The sequence below is a fragment of the Neodothiora populina genome (assembly GCF_041146345.1).
Source record: "Neodothiora populina strain CPC 39397 chromosome Unknown canker_contig_7, whole genome shotgun sequence".
NCBI classification, from domain to species: Eukaryota; Fungi; Ascomycota; class Dothideomycetes; order Dothideales; family Dothioraceae; genus Neodothiora; species Neodothiora populina.
The window spans coordinates 1,229,916-1,246,355 of NW_027191415.1; the positions used below are offsets into that span (position 1 = coordinate 1,229,916).

General features: G+C 51.0%; 3 protein-coding genes across 4 annotated transcripts; 2 read left to right on the forward strand and 1 right to left on the reverse strand.

The window, feature by feature from the left end:
* Positions 1–935: 935 nt before the first annotated feature.
* AAFC00_006458 (uncharacterized protein) lies at positions 936–2,442 on the reverse strand (the record flags this gene model as incomplete). Of its 2 annotated transcripts, none has more annotated exons than XM_069346416.1 (6): positions 936–1,007; positions 1,064–1,783; positions 1,839–1,961; positions 2,019–2,105; positions 2,231–2,299; positions 2,353–2,442. In XM_069346416.1, 6 exons carry the CDS (start codon positions 2,440–2,442, stop codon positions 936–938), a joined length of 1,161 nt encoding a protein of 386 aa, XP_069197628.1. The 2 variants fall into 2 exon arrangements, with proteins under 2 accessions (XP_069197628.1, XP_069197627.1); XM_069348333.1 differs by having other exon boundaries at positions 1,064–1,789.
* A 929-nt stretch (positions 2,443–3,371) lies between these two features.
* Positions 3,372–6,646, forward strand: AAFC00_006459 (uncharacterized protein; the record flags this gene model as incomplete). Its single annotated transcript, XM_069346417.1, has 2 exons — positions 3,372–5,831; positions 5,891–6,646. The coding sequence occupies 2 exons, from the start codon at positions 3,372–3,374 to the stop codon at positions 6,644–6,646; spliced, it is 3,216 nt and encodes a 1,071-aa protein (XP_069197629.1).
* A 1,775-nt stretch (positions 6,647–8,421) lies between these two features.
* On the forward strand, positions 8,422–10,019 carry AAFC00_006460 (uncharacterized protein; the record flags this gene model as incomplete). Its single annotated transcript, XM_069346419.1, has 3 exons — positions 8,422–9,225; positions 9,286–9,690; positions 9,771–10,019. 3 exons carry the CDS (start codon positions 8,422–8,424, stop codon positions 10,017–10,019), a joined length of 1,458 nt encoding a protein of 485 aa, XP_069197630.1.
* Between the last annotated feature and the right edge of the window lie 6,421 nt (positions 10,020–16,440).

Below are 16,440 nucleotides of genomic sequence, written 5' to 3' on the forward strand. Positions count from 1 at the left end.
AATAGACACATCGAATCAATGAGCGCTCGTCGCTTCCCTGATTCATCGATTGAACGATTGGCTGATCAGTCGACTAACAGTGAACGACAGATTGATCAACCTTCTAGATCCTCTCCACCGCAGCAGCAGCAGCAGCAGCAGCAAAGCACACTCCATCGCCTCGCCTCGCCTCGCTTCTCATCCCTCGTGGAGACCACTAGTCATCAGTCTACACTAGTAATCTTAAGGTACCTAACACAACCCGACTCGCAAAAGGTTTCCGACGAGAACGTTTGCATCTAACATACCTTACCTTACTCATACCCCTGACGTGAAAAGTTCTTTCTCTAAACCAGTGACGGTCCCCTCTGGACCGATGATGATACGAGAGTTGGAATGAACATGACGAATGGAAGAGATGGCTGCAGGTGGCTGGCTGGCTGGTTGGCTGTTCTCGTGTAACGTCTGCTGGGACATGATGCGCGAAACACGTCGTCGTCGTCGTCTTCTTCGTTGGTGGAATGTAGTATGCGTGAGATGAGGTCCGCGTGAGATGAGGATCAGTGCAGTACAGTTTCAGGCTGGTAAGCATGTTAGATGACGGTTGACGCCCTTGCCCTTGTCTTCTTCCTTTTTTTTTTATCTCCGTCTCTTTTTCTTTGACCCACGAGTATTTCGCTTCTCTCTACGTGTGCGAGTATGGATAGACGTAGACAGATACGGGAACACTCGCTTGCATATTTCACGGTTCTTACAAGCAAATAAAGAAAAAGTGATCCGGATCTTGTCTCTTGTTTCGAAGTCGGTTTTGTAGAATTTCGCTCTTCTTCTCTCATCTTCTAGTTACAAGTAAAAAGAAAAGAAAAAAAAAGGTCGGTGGTAAATAACATATTCCCATCTCTTTTGTTTCTTTTTCCCATTTGACTACTCCCACTCAATTTTTTTTGAAAATATATTTACAATCTCTTGATGATGGCGTCGGCGTACTCGTGGGTCTTGGCGGAACCACCGAGATCTCCGGTGATGGTCTAAAGGTACACAAGTCAGTAGGTTGAAAAGGCGAAAAAAGGGAGACAAAACATACCTTGCCCTCGGCGAGAGTGGCAAAGATGGCCTTCTCGATACGGGTGGCGTGCTCGTTGAGACCCATGTGTTGCAACATCATGATGGACGACAACAGAAGAGCAGTGGGGTTGGCAAGGCCCTTTCCGGCAATGTCGGGGGCGGAACCGTGGACGGCCTCGAAGATGGAGCACTCGTCACCAATGTTTCCAGAGGGAGTAAGACCGAGACCACCGATGAGACCGGCGCACAAGTCGGAGAGAATGTCTCCGTAGAGGTTGGGCATGACGAGGACCTTGTCGTTGTAGGGAAGAGGGTCGGTGACCATCTTGAGGCAGGTATTGTCGAGGAGCTCGGCGTCGAACTCAATCTCGGGGAACTCCTTGGCGAGCTCGCGGGCCGTGTTCAGGAAGAGACCGTCGGACATCTTCATGATGGTGGCCTTGTGCACGACGCGGACCTTCTTCTTGCCGGTGGCGACAGCGTGCTGGAAGGCGAAACGCAGGACACGCTCAGAGGCCTCGCGGGTGATGAGCTTGATCGACTGGACGACGCCGTCGACGACGACGTGCTCAATGCCAGAGTACTCGCCCTCGGTGTTCTCACGGATCAGCACGGTGTCGACGTTGTCGTAGGGGGTCTTGTAGCCGGCAATCGACTTGCAAGGACGCAAGTTGGCGAAGAGGTTGAAGGTACGACGGAGAGTCAGGTTGAGCGAGACGTGACCCTTGCCAATGGGAGTCTGTTGCTGTTAGATTCGAATGGTCGATGCAAGACAGAAGACAGAGCAGGCATACGGCGAGGGGGCCCTTGAGCGCAACATAGTTTTTCGTGACAGAGTCAATGGCGGCGTCTGGGATGACGGTCCTGCCGTCCTTGAGAATGGGAGTCACGTCGACGGGTTCCCACTTGATGGGGGCCTGGTGGGGGTTTCAGAACTGCTGTTTTCTTTTGCGTGGAGACATGTCAAATCATACGTTTGCGGCGGAGAAGATGTCCTTGACGGACTGGGCAATCTCGGGACCGATACCGTCACCCTCAATCATGGTGACAGTGTACTTGCCCTATTTGGCACAAGAAAGAGTCAGCGCGAAAGGCTATTTCCATTGTTTCGGTCGTTTCGTAGCTCTCCAAACAGGAAGTTGCTCGTCGTCTTTTTTCTCTCTGGTTGGGGAAGTCGCGGTCTCACATCGTTGCCCTTCTGGCCCTTGAACTTGGCGACGGGGTCGTTGACGGTGGCGAGTGTTCGTCGCTGAGCCTGTGACCAGTCAGTCTCTGCGACCTTATGTGTTGTTTTCAGATCAAGTTTACCAGGACGAAAGAAGGTCTGACGAATTGCTGCTGTCTAGCCTGGCGCAGACATTGTCTGGCCGGAGCTGCCATTGATCGAGAAGCGAGCATTTTTGTGGTGTTTGGGCTTGTCGCAGGAGGAAGAGCGGAGAGAAAGAGGGGAAAAAGAAGAGGGGGAGAGGAGAGAGGAGAGTGTTGTTCGAAAACAGCGGTATGGATTTGATGCAAGAGTCGAGTTTCGACTTCGGAAGCAGAGCAACTTGGAAGGGTCAAGGTTGTTTTGCGCGGCTTCTGGCTGCTGCTGTTGCGGCTTGCACTTCCTGCACTTCCTGCACTTCCTGCTCTTCCTGCTCTTCCTGCTCTTCCTGCTCTTCCTGCCTTTCCTGCTGCGCTACTGCTGCTTTGGCTGCGACTTCACCCGCAATTTTGCTTCTTGGCGTTGGACGAGAGCGGGCAATTTCGGCCGCATGTGACGGAACAATGGGACGTTATCAGATCCGCCGCAATCTCTGCCATCTTTGGCATCTTTCCTCGGTTGGTCAGTGATCACAGAGAAGATGACCGGGAGTTTGATGGGCTTTCCATACGAGATATCATGAAACAGGCAGTTCTCTGCTTCAATCGACTCGCTACCCCCTAGTCACGAGTTCCGCTCGTCTCCACCACTCCCCCACATCGGGCCGTTGCTGGTCGACGTCAACCGACGCGCCGACCAAAACAGTAGTGGAAGTTGGAAGTGCAGGTGGAGCTTTGCGTCTGATTGATTGATCCAGTGATTGATTGAGTGAGTGATCGATTGATTGACTGATTGATATCTCAAGGTGCCTAGCTTACCGACGCCGCTGCTGCCTACCTACTGGTTAGAGTGTAGCACGGAGTAAGTACTGTTGTGTATACCAAGGCTGCCTTGTCCCATATAAATCCAATCGGTCAGGCGCAAACATCGTGTACTGTAGCACGAGCCGCACCAAGGGGATAGTTGCGGACCGGCTACTAACAACACCTCTCCACCCACTTTCGCGAATGACCAGAAATTAAACATGGCGGCGGAGATTGAGAGACAGTTACTCAATCATTACAAGCTCGACAGTCTTTATCCTGCCGAGTGGCCTCAGCGCGATGATGACAGCGACGCCGACGACAACGACGACGACGATGACAATAACATCAATAACAACAATAGAAAGAACAAGTCGATAGCCCCAGACGATGCAGCCAGATCTAGATTTGCTGGACTCAACCACAGGGCCAGCGTGAGATCAACCATCACCGGCACGCAAAAGTCGGCCAGCGGTGCGGACAGTCTTGTGCAAAAGGATGAACCCGATCCTTTGGGTCTTGCTCCGAGTGTGGTGCAGAAGCTGCGTAGACGTGGACTGCCCGTAGAAGAAGACCTGAGACTGCGGAATCGTTTCCTGTTGTCTTCGACCACTTTCTCTCCCACCCTCTTTCTGTCCCAGGTCCACCAAGACGCCTCGACCGAGTCTCTGCTGCGCGGACTCGACACGCTCTCCCAGTCCATCGAGCAAAAGTCCGCTTCCCTCAAGGTCCTCGTCGAGTCCAACTTCGAGCGCTTCGTGCGCGCCAAGGCCACAATAGACAATGTCTACCAGGAAATGCGCAATCAGGGACAGGATCCCTCGGCCCCCTCCAGTCCCGCACTCGCTCACAGGCGACAAGCATCGAGAGTCACCAGCAGAAACAACACGCACTTCAGGAGCGTCAGTGGCACCGTCAACCATCTGAAACCCACAGAAGGCGACAAGCGGAAGAATGCCCTGACCAAAGAGAGCGAGTACGGCGTGCTCGGCATCAAAGCACCGCTGATCGAGTTGGCAGTCAAGGCAGAAGAAGTCTGGGGTCCCGCACTTGGTGGAAGAGACAAAGAGGAGGATCTCAAGGGCGTCTTGTCTTATGTAGAGCAGAACAGACCCATATTCTGCATAGCTGGCAATCTACAGGAAGCAGTCAAAACTCGAGATTACGAGGCTTTGATCGAAGAGTACAACCGCGCCAAACGCTACGCTGACCAAGCCAGAAGCCTGGCCGAAAACGCCTCGGACACGGGTGCTGAGCTTACGGATGCGCAGGTTCACCAGATCCTTGTCGCTGCGAAGATTTGGCATGACACGCGGAACCAAGTCAAGCTATTCAAGAGGGACGCCTGGAAGCAACTTGCAAATGCACAGACATTCCAGAGCACCCAGAGCGCCGAAGAGCAACGGGACTCACAGATGACTCTGATTGGCACTCTGCTCCAACTCGGTGTCGACGAAAACCCCATCTGGTACTATCTCAACAGTAGATACAACCAGCTCAAAGAGAGACTGAACAATGCTTTCGAGCGTATGAAGATTGAAGTTGAAGTCGCTCGACGAAAGCTGGGCAGTGAGCCTGAACCGAGCATGCAGGTGGCCAAGGTCCATCTCCAGTCTCCCTCTCTGCACCTCATCCAAGACCGCTTGAAGACCATGGACACGCCCAGAGTCTTGGACTTCTGGGAAAAGGTACAGAGTGCACTCAACAGTCTTCTCGCTGTGCAAGGTGGCCTTTTCGGAGAGATTCTCGATTTCTGGGAGACTGCCCAATCCTTCATTTCAGGAAAGGCGCAGCGCGAACTTCCAAACGGCGTCTTCACTTCTGAATCTGCACAGCAGCATTTGGAGCTTGCGGACGACGAAATTGCACGTTTGCAGAATTCGGCTGCTGAACTCATCACTACCATGCGTGACAATGCCTTTTCCTTTTTTGCCGATTCACCCATCGACGACATCTCGTCCCTGTTCTCGCCAGTCCCAGCGACTCCCGACACACCCACCATGGCATTATCACCGCCGAGCAAAGAGACTCGTAGATTCAGCTTCGACGTGACGAACATTCCAGGCCCGTCACCGAAGAAGGGCGAGTCCTGGGAGAAGTATGCTTTCTGGCCTCCTTACGCCAACTCACTGAGCGGAGCACATTACCTAGCTCGATTTATTATTCTTGTTGGCACCGCAGCAAGTGAAGCGAGTGCTCTGAGCATCGTCAGTGAGAACCCACGTCTGATGGACAAGCTAAAGAGCATGGTCGTGGGAGTCCGAGAACGATGCGTGCAGGCTGTGTGCGCCGCCTGGGCTGCAGACTCGGACACATGTAAACTCCTCGAGGACTGGACGCGCAGTGCCGATCGCCGTGATCTTACTAATATGCCTTCACATTTCATGAGCTTTGAGGAGATCATACTGCAGAACTTGCAGCGGATGATGTTCATTTCTGAAGCCGTACAGCGCTCGGGATCTGTCAATGTCATTGCACCGCCGAGCAGCAAGCTATTGCAGGTGGTCCGACATCAATTTGTCAGTAGCATGTACAAGGCACTGAGTGGGACCGTCGAGAATGCAGAGAAACACAAGCCAGAAAGTAGTTCAGGAAATGATGATCCAGACGGTCTGACCAACCCAGCCGCGACGCTGTTGCAGGCTGGTTCAAATGTGGCAGCGGTGGACGCATCGAACAAGGTATGGCAAATTCTGCTTCTGTTATTGACTGTAACAAGCATGCTGACAACTCGAAACAGTCTATTCGTGTGCTGCTGTCCCTGTCCAACCTCTCCCATCTCCGCAAGATCACTATTCCTCACCTTCTTTCCACCTTCGAGACGTCCTTCTCCGTCTCCTTGAACGAAGAGCAGAAAACTCTCCGCGACGTGCTCGCACAAATTGACAATCGTCTTTTCCAATCTTACACGTCGCCAACTGACACCCGTCTTGCAAACCTCATCACGAGTGGAATAAACGACGATATGTCTGCTGCCATGGCAGCACCGACAACAAGACCAACTAACGCCCGGCCATATATTTATGAGGTCTTGTTGACACTCGTTTTGATTCATGCAGAAATCACAACCACAACACCACCCTTGGCGCCGCAAATCTTGTCTCACCACCTCGAGACGATTTCCTCGACCTTCCTTTCCTCTTTCAAATCATCCACTGGCGGCAGCAACCCTCACCAGAAATCATACAATCTTTACGCCCTAATGCAAGCGACCCTCGACGTCGAGTTGGTCGCTCAAACACTGAGCAATTATACTACAGAGCGTGCCTCGGATCTGCAATCCCAGATCTATCTCGCGCTGGATGAGAGAACAGATGCAGATGCGCGAAGAAGACTGCAAGGAGAACTACCAGAAATGAGAGCCATCTTGAAGCGTTTGCGCGAAGGTACGAAGGGTGAATTCGGATGCTTCAAGAGAGAGAGGCGGTCGGCGAGGGGAGGGGACAGAGAAGGAAAGGGAGGGGACAGACCTGGATCCAGCGGCAAGACTGCTTGATCCTTGTATCAAGTCTTGCCTGTAACAGTCGAATCAGCGTTTGGCTCCGTCTTAGTGCACATGACTAGAGGCAGAGAACAGTGGGTCTGGTTCGCAATGTATCCTCACACTTTGACTACATGTCAAACCAGATGAACCGCCCCAACTCCCGCGACTTGATCAGATCTTCTATAAATCAATAGATTGAGTGTGCTGCGCTCGAAGGATGACTGATCACTACTCCAGGATCTGGACAAGATCTACTGCTTCTCAGGTACTGATCACCGATCCACAATAAACCCTCCTTCCCTATGATTTATCCTAAAGGTACAGTACCTGTCTCCATGTGGAATGGGCCATCACTCGACAACATCCTTGTGCATCTGCTCCCGTTACCATGTCTATATCATCATCTACTGTATACAAAGCGAATACACAGGTACAACATAAGAATAATGTATATCTTGTCGTGGCGCACCCACTCACCGATAAGCTTCCCCATCGTCATTGGCCATCACGCACATCACGTACACTACTCTTGTAATTTGTTCTCGCGTGATTGGTGTTTCTTTCTGGTATTGATTGCACTGTATGCAAGTAGCATGGCTTTCTGTAGCGCCAACGTCGACTTCAAAGGATGCCATCTTTCGCGCATAGTGGAAGCTGCTCATTGTATCGCCATATTGTTGACTACGAGGTCCTCGTTCCTGGCTGAAGTAAGTAGGGAGGGCTAAGGGATCGAGCCAATGCCATCGCGCCAGTAAGCGACGCGCCCGCCAGCTAGCTAGCCAGCACCCCCAGATAAACCACCACTTGACGAGCAAACAAAGAATCAGAACTCGACCGCACAGGAATACACGAGTCCGAGGGAGCTCAATCACTGACCCAAACGCAGCGTCAACGAGGCTTGGAATAAAACCCAGCACCACTACTGTACCAAGAAACAAAGCCTGAAGTGTGGTACCAGGCTCTGTGTGACTTGACGAAAGAGCCTGAGACCCATTCGTGCGGTACCGGGGGGCGATCATCTCTATCAGCCCGCCCAATCGTTTCGCGGTGTTGCGAAAATCAGCTCCCCGATTGATTCACAGGAAGCAAGGAAAGCTAAGGTAGCTTAGGTCTGTGAGACTAGACACGCGAGTTGTGATTCGGATCCCGCCTGGGTGTGGCACCCTGCCTGCCCCGTTTTGGGATGCAGAGCTTATAGTACTATTACCAATACAAGTAACCTATCTGACTATGCTGGTGCGATATACTCTGATGAGGCTCTGATTCTAGTCGGTAGAAGAGTGATGTGGCTACGTGGTTGCAGGACGAAGAGGTGATTGAAAACGAGGAGAGGACGCGGCGGCGATCGCCTGGATCCAAAAAAAATTGTCGAATCCACCAAGCTCGAGCAATCATGTCGAGAATAGCAATCGCTAACTCTTCACGTGGACATGCATGTGCATTGCGGCGCACTACTCACCCCACTTGAGGATCGGATTACACCCCGGGTGAGGTATCTCTCAGACAACACGGGAAGCTGGCGAGACCTGAACTAACAAAAGGTGAGGGTGGTGATTATATATATTAAATAGGCTGATAGCTCTTCCTCCCCCCCCCCCATCCCCCACGAGTGCATATGCGGGCTTACCTCTTGATTCTTGCGTCTCTCTCTCTCTTTGTTGTTTCTTACTTTGATTACTACATCCGAGTGACTCTTCGACTGTCAATCGTGAGGTGATTCTGGAAAAGAGACTGAATTGACATCAGTATCTACTCCAACCAGGCGCACAATCAACACAGAACACAAGATGTCCGGACCTTACCCACCAGGACCATGGAGTCCAGAAAACAGCAACACAGGCGACAACGCGTGGCAATTGACCGCGGCCTCACTCGTCGCTCTGCAGTCCGTCCCCGGTCTCTGCGTCATGTACGCCGGCCTCGTCAAGCACAAGTGGGCTGTCAATTCCATGTTCATGTGCTTCTACGCCTTCGCTGCCGTCCTCATCTGCTGGGTCATATGGGCCTTCAAAGTCGCTTTCGGCCAGTATATGCTGCCGTTCGCTGGCCGTCCCGGTCCCGTGCTCACGATGGACTATGAGCTCAGACAATCTCAACTCCCATCTGCTGGCGCGAGCCAGAACTTCCCCCTGGCTACCATGGTTTACTTCCAATATGTCTTCGCCGCCATCACGTTGGTGCTTGTCGCTGGCGGCTATCTGGGTCGCATGAGTTTCCGTGCCTGGGCCATCTTTGTGCCGCTCTGGCTCACCTTCTCGTACTGTATCGGCGCGTACAGCATCTGGGGTGGCGGCTTCTTGTACAATTTAGGTGTGATCGACTTTTGCGGCGGATATGTCATTCATCTGAGTTCAGGGACTGCTGCGTTCACTGGCGCTTACTGGATTGGTCCCAGGCTGCAGAGGGATCGTGAGGATTTCAAACCGAATAATATCATTGCTGTCATGATTGGTACTGGGATCCTGTGGATTGGCTGGAATGGGTTTAACGGTGGTGGCCCTTATTCTGCAGGCGCTGACGCCTCTGCTGCGATTCTAAATACCAATATCACTACGGCGACGAGTCTGTTGGTTTGGACGATGATGGACGTTGTAAGAATTCTCTCCCCACTTCCCTATTCTTCTGTTCAAGCAGCTCACCAACCCCCACAGATCTTCTACAAGAAACCCTCCATCGTCGGCGCAACCAACGGCGTCATCACAGGCCTCGTGGCAGTGACTCCAGGCGCAGGCGTGATAACCGGCTGGGGCGCCATCATCTTCGGTCTGTTCTCAGGCACCGTCCCCTGGCTGACAATGAACATCGTGGCGAAACGCACCAAGCTGTTCAAAGTCTACGTCGACGACACGCTGGGCATCACGCACACTCACATGGTCAGCGGCGCCCTCGGCGGGTTTTTGACCGGTCTGTTCGCTGACGCCGAGGGCTGCGAGGCGTTTGGTATCACGAACCACGGAGGCGCGAAAGACGGCAATGGACGTCAGGTGTGGGTGCAGATTGTCAGTGCGCTGTTTATCATCGCGTGGAATGTCGTTTGGACGTCACTCATCATGCTCGTAAGTTATTTTGCTCACTCCTCGGGAGAAGAAATTGGTGAAAGAAATAAAGCGCTTGCAGCTGACACAAGCACGCTCAGTTCATCAAATACGTCTGCCGCGTGCCTCTGCGCATGACGGAAGAAGAACTCCTAGTAGGCGACGACGCAATCCACGGAGAAGTGGCGTACTCTACTTCTCTGGACGTCATGGGCCAGCACCCGAACACGATGATGCTGCAAGGACGTGAGCTGAACGAACTCGAGCGTGGGCATGATAGTGGGAGTAGTGGTGGGGTCAGTCCTGAGGTCAAGAAGAGTCCGCCGCAGCAGGAGACGAAGCTGGAGTAGTAGAGACTGTTGGGTCACATCGAACAAGGGCCATGATCAGGGAGACGGCGGGGATACTTTTGTGGCGCCTTTGGGTAGGATGCTAAATGGCTGGAGTGTTGGTAGTGCAGCTCTTGGTATTGCAGATGCGCCATGTGGATTCGAAAGCTTAGTCTTTCACCGCCACGAGCCTTTGTATCCGCTCGTGACCATGTGCTCATGAGAAAAATCAGTGTGAGTGACCAGTGTGACGACTCGGTAGAACATGTAATAGTGCCCGCAGCTTTGTCAAAAAGCAGCCGCAAGGGATAGCCCAGACGCCCCGTCCGGCGAATCTAAAGACAATGCGTGCATCTGTCAATAAAACCTTCCCTCTCGAGTGTTCTCCGTATCACTGCGATGGAAAATACTAACCGGGCATACCATCATTCCTTAAAGCAGACATGGAAGGAAGCATCAAGCAAACCAATCCATCCGCTTATTCCTAGCGACAGTGTCTACTGACAGAGTACATCCACAACCAACCCGTGCTAGAGATTTTGGAAGACATATACTTCTTCTAGTTGAAGTCGTTCAACGAAAAGGGCTTGTGGTTTAGTGGTATAACGTCTTCTTAGCATCTTCGGCTTTCGCAGCTGTAGCTCTGACTGAGTGGAGAAGGTCCCGCGTTCGATTCGCGGCTAGTCCATACTATTTTCGGCCTTTCCACTCCAAGAATGTGGCATCACTCTTTTGCACTCTGATGTGTTGGTGCCTTTCGTTTCTTGTTCTCGATCGCGCTTGCTTTCTTTTGTCGCGCAGGTGTGGTACAAGGCTGCTTGACGGAGGTAAGGGAATGAGGTGAATGGAAGTTTATAGGATTTCCATTCTTCGCTGTGCGGTGAGTGAGAAGCGAGCTCCGGGGACTGGAGATGTAGCTAACGCATTTCAAGCACGTTGTTGCACTTATGGGATGATGAGTCTCCATGACACTCGGGCTGACCGATGATCTGCCCTTGCTCTTGAGGGATATGCACGTGCATGAGCCCATTATCTAGGTGAAAACGCTCCTGGATGAGCCACTTGATGATCTTTCCGGGAGCAGCTCAAGACTGGATAGAACTGCCAGTGCCGAGAAGACCTCGCAATGAGTAGGTGTTAGTGCAATTGTATCATCGAGCTGGGTATTCTCCGAGGGCTGTAGGCGGTGAATAATCGGCCTTTAGCTACCCAATTATCAGACGTTTAAGCAGTCTGCCGCATGGAGTACAAGACAGGTCTCAACACTATGCGTAGGAACAGTCTACAATCGTACATCGTTCAAATTCTGACTTGGAGCTCCTGGTTGGCGAGTTTCAGTGTATGAGGGCCCCAAGCGGTGATGATGCGATCTACTGCAACTGCAAGTTCAGGCTTGTTTCAGCCGACGACACGGATCGATCAGGTAGGCAAGACTGTTATGATCAATTGTCCTTGCTCTTACTTCTAGACATCATTATAAACTGGGGCACTTCGGAAATTCATGCGAGCAATGGTGAACTTGGCTCGTTGCTTTGCAAAGAGTCCTCGGGAGAAAGCCGATAGTAGCGATCAAGGATGGATGCCGAAGACGGGTTACTTTGTGTCTAGAGGGGTTGCATAGTCGTCGAGGGTATGACGATGCGGTCTCGCGACAAGGACACCCGGAAGAGCTCCAATCATCCGGGGCATGCGTTTTTTTTGGAAATGGACAGGAGAGAAGATAATGCTGTATGCTATGATACTCTTGTTGACATGCCTTGTTTTGACTAGTCCATCGTAGTCCTTTTTCCTTCGAATGAAGGTGTTCCCAAAGTGGAATGAAGCAGCTGACTAGACATGTTGACAATGAAGTGAGATTGAGTGCGAGGACTTGTTTACGTGGACGGATGTCCTGAGATTAGTGATGTAGTCAAAGGTCAATGTAACAGAGACCTTGAATGTTAAACTCTTCGACTCGGCCTTAACCGACTTGCTTGCTACACGCTGGCTAGCGAAGAGTGATGCGAGCAAGTTCGATCTCGCAAGTACATAACCACAGGCGGCAGTACCACAAGAAATAGACACGGAAAGTTGCTGGACCGACATAACACAAACCGAAGGTCCAATTCGAGCGCGTGGCTGTCAGGCCAGCAATCGTCTGCACGATCAATCATTTCGACTGCAATCTACTGATTTGTCTGTACACTTCGAAGAGACTATTTTGTGCCAACGTTGTGCCTCGACGCAAAGTCGGGAAATCACTTCCTCTCACTTCCCAGCTTGTGAGTAAGCATCCCTCGTCGACCAACGATAGCCTACGTGGAAAGGAGCAGCATTCTTTCATGCTGTCAGCACCGTATGTAATCTGCCACGAGACTATGATATCCCTCATAGGAGAGTAAGTCGGGAACTATGTCTCATCATGGGCGATCGAGACCCGGCGGACCAGCTGACATACTATACATCTGCACATTCGCATCTACATCCCCAGTTACGGCCGTCAGCACGCCGAGCAGCCGAGCGCGCCTCTGCTAATGCTCTGGAGCAAAAGATCCAACTGCCGCTTTCACGACGTGTGGACATAGACCATAGGGCATTACTCGATCCATTTGTGCAGATCCTTTGTAGTTAGACTCGCGGGCGTATTCTGCAACCGGATCAGAGCCCGAACCAACGACTTGGAGTCACTTACATTGTAGACGCTACAGTGTTAGTATGATTGCGTGTCCGAGAGCGCGATCACTTAGAAATGGTGCTGTCTCGAGAAACAAAGGACTCCATTTCATTTCCGGTGTAGCGTCGACCTTGATATGCTGCAATAATCGCTTTCTTCCCATTCTCCCTACCTTGCCAGGCTGATAACGAATGAAGAGCCGTGACTAAAGACCCAATCTTGGGACGGTGCGCCCGCAGTGAATGCCCTGTCTGGTGGGCATCGCATACTACGTTGGCTTTTCATCATTGACGTTGAACAAGTCATGAGCGTGCGATTGGTATCTCGTCTGGGTGAACTTCGCTGTAACAAGAAAAAGTTCCGTGCAAGGACCCGGCGAATGTTTATAGCCGCCAGTGACAGTTATAAGCCGGCAGCAGCATAGCGGCAAAGCAGCGTTACAAGTTCAATTGTAATAGATCGTGCCATTGACACGGGACAACATCGACGGGGGATAGCTACTTGGACGGGACGAGCCGCACGCTTGTGACACGGGGCCATCAAACATTGAACCGCGGTAGACCGATCTGGGTAGGTACCTTATTCAGACCGCGGTGGGATGCAGACGGTATTTCGTAGCGTGAGAGGAACTTGCAAGATCGGAGGAGGATTCTGTGTCTGCTAGTCGAACAACTATTAGCAGTGCGAGTCATATGTCTAGTCACGCCGTGACGCTTGACCAGGAGGTTAAGTAGCGCGGATTCGCTACATCATTTAGCCATCGGGCCAGACATCCGGACGAGTCTCTACCCGACTAGGATATCCAGTCAGATGCCGCAGCGTTTGTGGCTTTAGATTACTCAACTTCGTTCCTGACGACGTATTCCTCTGGATTTTCTTGCTTGTAACCTTCCGATTATTTGAGTTTCCCCCTGCAAAATCACACAGGATTTATCACCTGTGCCTTGAGGAAGTTAATAAGCGAGCGATGACCTACCCAAGCGATGCAGGTATTGTATTCACTCGGTGCCGATCGAGCTGTGAGTGAGGTACGGTAAGGTAGATTTCATCATCTTTTCAACATCCTAATTGAAGTTCCCTTGGCAAGGCTTGGTTACACCACATCTTCTTGCAAGACACGTATTACCGCCAAGTGTTCGAAGCTGATATCGTGACATTCTTCAGTGCCGCCCACTTTGCACCCTTGATAAGTGCCTGCAATGAGGTTGAATGTCTGCACCAAGTGCCACAAGCGGGATCCTGAAGCATCTTGCAATGTCGTCTTTACCAAGAGTGTGATCCTGACTCGCCAATCTCAACAGCGGAGCAAGCCACGCAAATAGCGCGCGGGATTCTAGAGTAAGGCTCGTACCGAGACTTGTAGATCTAGCGTGGGAACTTAAAAGCGGGGGCTTCAATTTGTAGAGCTTCAACCTCTACTCGGAGGAGCTGAGACCTGAACTGACCGGTAGACTGATGAGGCATTTGTCAACGCTGTAAGGCTGATCTGGGCTGTGGAGGGAGTATCGAGTGCGTGCAGTCATTCTTTCTCTGGTGTTGAGTACGAGACCAGAGATCATTAGCTACATCTAGATACAAAGGAATAAGGTACGTTAGTCTTGATTGGACCGCAGCCGAATGCCACAACGCGGGTATATTACCATACTATTCCCACCAGCACTGAGCGACGACAAACATTACTTCGTGCCTAGGACTCAGAGCTCATCCTTGATGGCAATCCCTAGATCCCGCGCCGGCTACCATTGACAAAGTAGCATGTTGTCCAGGGTTATAGGGTACAATATGATCATGTAAAAGTCGTAACCATGGCACAGGTGTTGTGGAGTCCTTCGCTACTCCAGTTACCTACCTTATGTAGTAAAAAGCTCCGGCTGTACCATACATTCGAAAGGTAGTGGGAGATTCCAAGAAGTTGCGCTGCATTTGGATATAATCAATGAATCGTGAGGCGAATTCGTGAGTTAGAAGCAATACAGGCAGGGCTTTGCCGTGATCGTGGCTGACTGGATTATGCATTAAGAATCTGGAATTGCACATTGCTCCATTTCCATCTTCATTGAAGCAATGTAAGTGAAGTTATGTGGCGATGTGGACACCGAATGTTCTGCCGAGAAATAAGCATAAGGAAGGCAGCCTGCACCGCACATCTCGGGTTCCCCGAAACCATACTCATCGAATATGGATGTGGACGTAATAAGCTTGTCTGGATCCCGCCACTAAGAGAACTCAAGTCCCACTTCCCGCAAGGGCCCACGTTTCCAAGACATCAGCGTGCTTGTTGTTCGCAACATCATATCATGTCTACGGCACTCATACACTCGCAAACAGATACGTACCAAAGTCGGCGACACTGAACCATCCCGTGCACTCACTAGTCCCACGTTAATGCCATGTTTCGAAGATAGCCGCTGCACAACATATCAAGACTATCACAAGAAGGGTAAACGCATTCCAATTCTAAAGTGTCAACTTCTACCGAATCAATGTGATTTTTCCCTCGGATCGATTTGTTCAACAAGCAGGGATATCGTCTCTGTGCTCTATGTGGGTTACGTACAAATGCTCTCCTGAGCATTAAATGACCTGATCGTTGTTGCTACTCAAGCGCGCGCAATCAATATTCCTTGCGGCTTTTTCCACTGGCCGTTGCTTATGATGCATCACATTACGACAACCGTCCCAGGACACAAAGAGAGCACAGAAAACCAAAGGGCAGATCTAGTCACAGTGACGAAACATTCAAGTCAACAGCGTGCAGGGCGAACTAGTTGGAGATGCACAACTGCTTTACTCCTCATCTAGCAACCTGCACGTTCAACGCTCTTGCATAGCTTGGGTGGTCTCACGGAATTCAGTCCGAATCGAGAAGTACGTATTCGAACTTAATAAACTCTCTTGCGGGATCGATTCAATCAAGCAGTCTAGCCTCACGCCATTGGATTTTACACTCCACTTTGTTGTTAGAACCTCGCAACGACGTCGCCGTAGATGTGGTCAAAGCGACCACAGTGGAAAAGCCACATAGGACTAACGTGTCAGCTATTCACTTAGTAGCAATGAAGGTGAATTACGAACAGCGACCAGGATCAGTCAACGGGGCGGCGAGATAGTAATTCAAAGATAGAAGTTACAAGCGTGTCTCTGAAGCCGATTTGCGCTCTCGAGAGATCACTGGTACTAAGATCGCTCGGGTACACGGTTCATTGTTCCTTTGTCGAGTCTTGATTGATCTGATGAACCTGGCCGAATGTATCATATCAGCCGCTGGCCAATTGTCAAACGACAGCTGCACATCTGTCATAGCCTGTTGTATGTACAGATCTAATTCTGCATGGGACATACTCGACTTCCAACGCACATAGCCGAGTAGAGATGGCTTTTGGGTAACGCGCGTATGCTCAGTGCTTGATCGATCGCTCTTCCCACTAGTCGCAAGGATCATGCGTTCAATCGTGTCCTATTCATAACGATAAAGGTGTAGAGAACCAAGAATGTTGCAGATACATCTCAATGGGCCGCTCTCCAACGGGATGTCGTGTTAACACCCGCTTCAACGGGCGATAGATTTTGGTCAACTTGATCTATCGCAAGTTCCTCACATTCCTCACAAAGACCACAACAGGCATCCGCAGGACCAAAGATAAACGTACCGGCGCCTCAATAGGTATGTGAATTTTGGTCAATATCTTGTAACTTAACTTGACTGCATATTATGACGGCTTTTCTCCATAAACGCTTCCGCCTTTTTAAGCGTATGGTACCCGTATAGTACACCAAGGCCAAAGGACC